Raw genomic sequence first — 8,867 nt, forward strand, 5'->3', positions numbered from 1 at the left:
AGAGTAACTGCGACTAAAGCCATTATTATGTAATAATAGTGACAGGGCTAAAACACAATCAGATTGTCCAGCTTGTGTTTTACCATCACATCACATCATTATGAGGAAGAGGCGTCCCATGCAAGCGGGAAGTGCTGAGCAAGGAGGCTCATGTTCCACAGTAAATACACAGTAAATACACCTCCACTGTGAAAGCCTACGACCATTAAAAACTCAAACCCAACTTCCTCTAACTGCACCTTTGCTAAAAGGTGTCAAACGAGGTTTTTAGTGTGACAAATCATATTATAGCAATGCTATTATAGCTCTGGTTCTGTGATCAAATATGTTGGCTACTTCCTCACGCCGTGACCTTTCTACTCAGAAATATCTGTGTAGTGTCAGCAGGGCAGCAGGAAGCAGAAGTGTGACCTGTCACAGTGTGAGACGTGAGTGTACACACTCACTCACACACACACACACACACCCAAGCCTATGTGCATGCACAGCACACATTCCCTTGCGCAATTAAAACTCACTATCAGACACACAAAGTGGGACAATGAACCGTCCCTTACAGACAGCTTTAACCATCTGCTGCGGGATGGAAAGCTGCATAATGACACACACTACAGTCACCTAAGGAACAATACCAACACCCCATGTGACAGTTCTCAACGGGCCTGAAAATTAAGGCCCGGCCCTAACTGGGCCCAACTGGGCCGGCCGGGCTGTGGCTCGGCCTGGCCCGAACAATTACCATACTTTTTGGCCCGAAAACCAGACAACCCCCGAAGGTGTCATTATGTGCTTAACACATTGACTGCCAGAATTATTGCATATTTTTTTAGCCAGTGCCAGACTTTTTCATTGGAAAAAAAAAAGTATTCAGGAGCCGAAATACAGCATTTTTAAGTTTTAAGTTATTAAGGAGGTGGATAGGAGTCTAGATCTTCAACTAATCATATCTCCTTGGTCTGTGGGTGAAATTGGAAAAAAAAAAAGTAAAAAAAAAAAAAAAAAAAATCACGTAGATCTACGCGATTGGCACGTGGCGGCTTTGCGGAGGTTCGCGTAGATCTACGTGATTGGCAGTCAATGTGTTAATGTCCTCAAAGTCACGCATCCAACAAGCTTTGAACTGAGCAGATTGGACCTTCTGTTCCAGAGATAATGGCCAAAACATCTTGAAAACGGCCACTTTCACAGATTTTCGATCGCGGATTTTCAAATTGAGTTTCATTGTCGCCCGTTTTTCTTTAATAACACAAGCTAGATACCTGAGTAAAGTTCACTTTGAACTGCATCCAACACATCCACTGCCATTTCCGCCGGCCTTACCGTTGCAAGGGATATACCTGGTATACAGAAATAAATTGGGAGACGTTCATTTAAGTTTAAAGCACCTACTGACTGGAACAATTTACCCATTGCAATTAGATCAATTATTTCATTTCCTGTTTTTAAAACGCCCTTGCTTGATTCACTCAAATTAAACTGTTCTTGTTTCCGATTTTTGTTTTTGATTGTATTTAGATTACTTTTTGTTTTTATTTTCTCATTATTTATTTTCAGTTGACATGCGTAACAGATGTAGTATGGTCTGGGATGGTGTGAGAGCCCTTATGTGTATGTTTTGTTGTTGGCGAATGTTATGTGATTGTTTTTTTGTCATTGTTTGTATGTTGTGCCCGAGGACCCCCTGGAAGACGAGATGATGCATCTCAAGGGATTTATCCTCCAATACATTTCCCCAAAAAAAAGGGGCAGTTGAAATTAGTTTTTTGGGGGATATAGATTTTTATTTTATTCTTTTTTTACTTCACAGAACACAAGGCTCGGCCCGGCTCGACTGATTAGCATAGATTTTGGGCTCGGCCGGCCCGAAAACATCGGGTCAAGTTCGGGCAGAATTTGAGAACTCTGTGTGACAGCGACACAGAGAGAGAGACAGAGAGAGAGAGACAGAGAGACAGAGAGGTGGAAATGTGAGGCAAGGAGAAGCGGAGTATACAAGCCCAATCAAGCTGAGGCACGCTTCTAGGTGCTGGGCTCATCAGGCGTGTGTCTGTCTGTGCGCACACACACACACACACACACACACACACACACACACACACACACACACACACACACACACACACACACACACACACACACACACACACACACACACACACACACACACACACACACACACACACACACACACACACACACACACACACACACACACACACACACACACACACACACACACAAATACAGCTTCTTAGGTGTGACACTTAGTTACAGCGCATGGAGCGTGCAATGACTGGAGCACGGCAGAGCTTAAAATCCAGAGTTGTGCGTCAGGCGCTATAAAAACACATTTTTTGTGGGAGTACAAGGATGGCACTCAGATCATGACTCATATTGAAGCATTACTTCACACTACTAGAGTGCACTGTAGGGTTTGATGCCCACTGAGCATTTTTCGGGGCTGTTAGACGTCTAAAATAAGTCTAACGGACATCTATTCTTAGCCTAGACGTTGATAAGCTGTTTTTAAAGCGTCTATATTTAAACAGTCTATATTATAGCCGTTGAAATGACGTCTATAGATGTCTATATATAGACGCTTAACCCATTAAGACCTGGAACTGTGTCATTTTTTGATTTGAGCTAAAAAGCATTATTTTACACTTTGGCTATTCAAAAATAGCAGATATACAAGCTCATAGCGCGGCACGGAGTGCCGCGCTACGAGCTTGTAAATCTGCTATTTTTGAAAAATCCTGAAAATGTGTGCAAATCTTTGAATATATATATTTTTAAAGCGAACATTTTTAACTCAAATCTTTGCTTCTGGGGGTCCCTGGAACAAGATATTTTGATGGGGCTCCGCGGCCAAAACATATAATTTTGGGGGTCCTTGACATGAAGAAGATTGAGAACCACTGATATAGAAACATAGGTTTTTCAGAATACTGTTGGGATTTAGGAGACGCGTAGAATCGGCTTCGGGTCTCAATGGGTTAAAAAAACAGCTAATCTTAATATTATAATAATATTTTTCAACGTCTAGACTTAGCCTAGACGTTGAAAAAACGTTCACTTTTAGACCAGTTATAACCCGGTTTCAGACGGTGGTCTAATAGCCGACTATGGCTCACTGGGTAGTGATATCTTCACAATCTTACAAATTAAAAACATTTCAGTCGTCACTCTGATCCCCATATAGGTGTATTTTTGTATTCTTGCCATACATTAGCCAGACTATTAAAGACTTTTCCACAAGAGTACCTTGGTCTCATCCCTTTTTTGCAAATCTATTGTGCAAATCTGTCCTGTCTAAATAAACAAATAAAGTCAAAGTAAAAGTACTCATTTGTACCAAAGAGCACCTTATTGGGGATTTTTACTCCCAGCCAAACAGATCCTTTCTCTCTTTTTTCAACATTCAGGTACTCATGTACGGTCAATTTAAATCCTTGATAGCAGACCTACCCACAGCAGTGTCTGCAACTGCTTAGATTGTGTTGTATCACACGACAGGAGAAAGGTTGTTTTATTTTGTTTCCGTTTTGTCTCGTTTTTGATATGAATATTGATGTGAAAATGCAAATGAAATTGTACCGTGATGTATCTCGACGACAAATGCAAAGGAGAGAATAAATTAAGGTTTGAAATGAAATGAAATAAACTTGGGGAGCCTGGTGGCTCAGCCAGGAGCATGGACCTGCTCCTAGTGAGCACGAGGACCCGGGTTCGAATCCAACCCATCGCATGTCTCTCTTCTCGCTCTCTGCCCTTGGTTCCCTGTCTGTCTCACGCTTATAGTCTGACGTCCTATCTGAAATAAACACAAATCTAGAAAAATAAATAACTAACATTCAACTTACTTATTTTACTATGAGCTTCTTTAATTGTAGCCTCTCTGGCCTGAAATTTCAATAATGATTTGTGAGTGTTGATAGCTGTAGTCAGTCATTAGAGAGGTTCCCATGGGTGCTGAGTGTATTTCTGGGTTGGTTTGAGGTGGGCGGCTAAGCTTTACATAGTCAACAGCAGGAGGAAGAAACATCTGACAAAATATGTCATGTGAAAGGTCGGGTGTGTCTGATATTAAAATAGCTACTGTGGCAAATACATTACAATGGGATACACTGGTCTGAAACGTACTCAAATGAAGACTTTTATTACCATTTCAATAATAAAAAATAATAATCAGTTGTGAACTTGTAGATCTGCTATTTAACTTTTGTGTGAGACACTCTTGCAGTGGTGGAAAAAGTACTCAAATGTTTTACTTAAGTAAAAGTATCAATAGTCCAGAATTCAAAATTTACTTGGGCAAAAGTATTGGTATCAAAATGTACTTAAAGTACCAAAAGTAACAGTACTAAAATGTTTGAAAATAGCAGATCTACAAGCTCACAACGCGTCGCGATGCGACGCGTTGTGAGCTTGTAGATCAGCTATTTTCAAATAGCCTATGTATAAAATAGGGCTTAAATGGTTAATGTATGTTTTATAATGTAATAATTTATATCTGCAAAGTAACTAAAGTTTTCAAATAATTGCAGTGGCGTAAAAGTACAATATTTGCCTCTGAGAGGTAGTGAAGTAGAAGTAAAAGTATTGAAAATGGAAAATACTCCAGTAAAGTAAAGAATCCTCAAAAGTGTACTTAAGTACAGCACTTGAGTAAATGTACTTAGTTACTTTACACCACTGAACATGCCCTAGAGCTACGATATCATCATCATTACTAGCCTTTCTTCCCTCTAAAGTCAAATGATCTGAGAGAGAGAGAGAGAGAGAGAGAGAGAGAGAGAGAGAGAGAGAGAGAGAGAGAGAGAGAGAGAGAGAGAGAGAGGCAGTAAACAGAGGGAAGGAAACACTACTGCCCCGGGAACCAAATTACAGGGAAGTCCTCGGGGAGGACAGCTGGAATGGACACACCCTCTCTGGGATGAGGGTGGTGGGCTGTGTCTTCCATAGCTTCCTTTGGACCGCATTCTGCTTCCTCAACAACAACACTGTACAGCATGTTTTAGCAGTGGTGTAAAGTAACTAAGTATAATTACTCAAGTACTGTGCTTTTCAGTACAATTTTGAGGATTTTTTTCTATACTTTTACTTCTACTCCACTACATCTCGGAGACAATTATTATACTTTTACTCCAATTACAATTATGTGAAAATGTTAGTTACTAGTTACTTTATAGATTTAGATTATTATTGCAAAACATACAGTAACCACTTCAGCCCTATCTAAACGTTGGCTATTTGAAAATAGCCGATCTACAAGCTGCGACATGTTGTGCGCTTGTAGATCGGCTATTTTCAAATGATTTTTATACATTTTAGACAACTTGATAACTTCAACATTCTGCCTAAAGAGTACTTTTACTTTTTATATTTTTAAGTACATTTTGATACCAATACGTTTGTACTTTTACTCAAGTTAATTTTGAATTCCAGACTTTTACTTGTAACAGAGTATTTCTACAGTGCAATATTGATACTTTTACTTAAGTGAAACATGTGAGTACTTCTTCCACCAGTGATTTTTAGATGGGCTTCTAGAGAGCCATCGTTCCAAAACTATCTGGAGAATCTCCAGCATTATTACATCAGATTGCAGTTACCTAGTTTTAGCTAGCTTCTCACCGAGCAATATCCTAAGACAGGGGTCTTCAACGTTTTCAGGCCAAGGACTCCCTAGCTGAGAAAGAGATGAAGCAGGGACCCCCTACTCTATATTGTATAAAATGTAAAGTTAATTTTTTTACTTAGTCTGCTCTTTTTTCCCCTCTACACCTATAGCCTCTTTGCCAAAAATAGCCGATCTACAAGCTCTCAACGCCTCGCAGCGCGAGGCGTTGAGAGCTTGTAGATCTGCTATTTTCGGCTAATGTTCCCCTCAGAAAAGGAATTCTAGGGTTCAAGTGGCTTAATGTAAAAAAAAAAACATATCACACAAAGATTTGGCAGACCCCCTATAGTAGCTCTGGGGACCCCCTAGGGGTCCCGGACCCCGTGTTGAAGACCCCTGTCTTAAGAGAAAAGTCTGTCAGCAACCACGCTGATTGGCAGTGATTGCAGTGGTGGAAAAAGTACTGAAATGTTTTACTTAAGTAAAAGTATCAATACTGCAATGTAGAAATACTCTGTTACGAGTAAAGGTCCGGAGTAAAACCATGCTGATTGCAGTGGGTGGAGGGGGTGTTCATGGCACGGGCATTATACGTTAAAGAGAGAGTGGGCACCTCGATGTAAAATTGCCCTATTTCGTCCAAAACGTCACAAAATCTTAATGTTTGGAATACGGTCTAAAACAAAGTATACACGATTAGAACAGGCTTAAACATTTGACAACTGAGATGGTGCATTTATATAGCGCTTTTATCCAAAGCGCTTTACATAGATTGTGCATTATTACATTCACCCATTCACACACACACATTCATACACCGATGGCGGAGGAAACCATGCAAGGCACCAACCTGCTCATCGGGAGCAGTTAGGGGTTCAGTGTCTTGCTCAAGGACACTTTGACACTAACTCTTCAGGGGGAGCCCGGGATCGAACTGGGAACCTCGCGGTTGCCATCCGGCTACTCTACCGCCCACTCTACCCCTGAGCCACTGCCGCCCACAACTTATTAAATTACTAAGGACAACTTTAGGTCTGATAATGATGTACCGTGGATGTTCACATCATGTATACTTTTGAACATTTTGGACAAAATAGACAATTTTACATCCTGTATCCGTTGATGAAGCCACATTAAAGTGCTATTAAAACACTACTACTACAGTATGTGAAACCATGATGAACAAAATAAAACCTTAAGGACCAGTACATAACGTTCATCTTCAGACAAAGCAGCCTTGATATAGGCTGAATCTCAGTCAACACATAATGGCAACATATCTATGTGGAAGAAAGTCGATTCTGCCCACAAAAAAAAACCTTTGTGTGTCAAACAAAAGAAAAGTCAATATCTATTCACTATTGACCAAGTGAAGCAACAATGAGATGACATTCCCCTTTTCTCTTCAAAGTGCTTTAGCTACAGTCAGGAAACTACTTCAACAAGGTTGTAATATAATTCAATCTACTCTCCAAAATGTACTCCATTCAGAGATATCCTTGGATCAAGACTGTCATGATTCTGACATTTACATATCATAGATAAGAAAGTAAAATTCAGACTCCATAAAATACATCTATGATAGTCTTGATCCAAGGCTATATACTACAGGAACCTACTTCAACAAAGCTGTAATATAATTGAATCTACTCTTCCAAAATGTACTCCATGCAGAGATATAACTATGATCAAAATGTTTTTTTAAAAGCATAATACGACCAAAATAATAATAATAATAATCCAGTTGTTTGAATAAAAAAAATCTATTAAATACTGAGAGGAAACCAACCATATTTTAGTCTGGACAAACAGGATGCATCATAAATCATTTTAACATGGGTGTCTGAATTCTTATTAATAATCAGAATTGACTTCGACCACCAATGGTGTAAAGTAACTAAGTATATTTACTCAACTACTGTACTTAACACATTTGAGGTATTTTTTACTTTACTGGAGTATTTCCAAATTTCAATACTTTTACTTCTACAGCTCCACTACATCTCAGAGGCAAATGTTGCACTATAATTATTTGAAAACTAGTTACTTTGCACATATAAATCATTATATTATAAAACACACATTAACCACTTTAGCCCTGTTGTATACATAGGCTATTTGAAAATAGCAGATCTACCAGCTCACATGAGCTGGTAGATCTGCTATTTTCAAACATTTTAGTACTTTTACTTTTGGTACTTTAAGTATATTTCGATGCCAATACTTTTGTAATTTTACTCAAGTGACAATTTGAACACATTTTTACTTTTACTTGTAACAGAGTATTTTTTATATAATTGTAGTACTGCTACTTTTACTTAAGTAAAATATCTGAGTACTTCAATATAAATCAGAATTGACTTTCTTTGAGCACACAGCAGCTCATGGATGAGGGTCTGCAATGTGTCATCAGTGTGTCATGATGACACAGAGGGGCTACAGCAACTTTAGCGCCTTGTAGTATCACTATGAAGGTCTTAAAACTAATACAACACAAGCATCTCCAGACAATACTGTTCAACCAAACCAAACCAAATCAGATTCCTAAAAGTATTCTCAACACACCGGGACCTACAGCCAGCCGGCGGGCCTCTCTATCTCTCTCTCTAGTGTGTGAAAGCAGTTGAATGTAGAGACTATTTAAAACTAGACACACCCTCTATGTAAACCAACTATGAGGAGATCAACCATCTAACACACCAAACAGATCGAACAAGATCCACTAAATCCAGTGAAAGATCCAAATCTGTGTTCTTCTTATCTCATCTGTGAGAAGAAAAGAAAGAGGACAATATAATGTCCAACAACAATGTCTCTGTTATATCCAACATTTCCTGTCTCTCTCTCAACATTCCGCCTTTATATTCCTTCCTTTCCAGTTGTTTTACCACAAAGGATTCCAGAGATAGATCTTAGAGATCTAAACATATTATAATAGATCTTTATTTATTACCTGGACATAGTTGTTCTCGCAGTAGTCTGCTACTCTGGTCAGATTCTGGTAACTCTCCACCAGAGCTTGTTTTCCGGCAGGAATCTCTTCCTCCAGCAGCATTTGTAGTTCTGCCATCTTTTTAGTTTACATGTCTCTCTCTCTCTCTCTCTCTACAACCCGTAGATCTGGTTAATGCTGTGCTCTCTGTGGCTAGTGGATGACTCTCTCTCTCTGCTCTATTGTGGGATTCCTGCCTTCTGCGTAAAACGCCGTAAACCTCCTCCTATCATTCGCCACCTCCCCCTCAAA

At 39.4% G+C, this 8,867-nt stretch overlaps 1 protein-coding gene and 1 long non-coding RNA gene across 2 annotated transcripts in view; one reads left to right on the forward strand and one right to left on the reverse strand.

The window, feature by feature from the left end:
- abi1a (abl-interactor 1a) overlaps positions 1 to 8,818 on the reverse strand; it is a 109,993-nt gene extending 101,175 nt beyond the window's left edge. The window contains 1 exon segment of the mRNA XM_080418099.1: positions 8,577 to 8,818. Within this exon segment, the coding sequence (XP_080274225.1) occupies positions 8,577 to 8,693 (117 nt within the window). The 5' untranslated portion in view covers positions 8,694 to 8,818.
- Positions 1 to 8,867, forward strand: part of LOC308077450 — a 97,448-nt gene that overhangs the window by 66,700 nt on the left and 21,881 nt on the right. The gene's annotated exons all lie outside the window — the stretch shown is intronic.

Source organism: Gymnoscopelus braueri (genome assembly GCF_963280865.1).
Source record: "Gymnoscopelus braueri genome assembly, chromosome: 21".
In the NCBI taxonomy this organism is placed as follows: Eukaryota; Metazoa; Chordata; class Actinopteri; order Myctophiformes; family Myctophidae; genus Gymnoscopelus; species Gymnoscopelus braueri.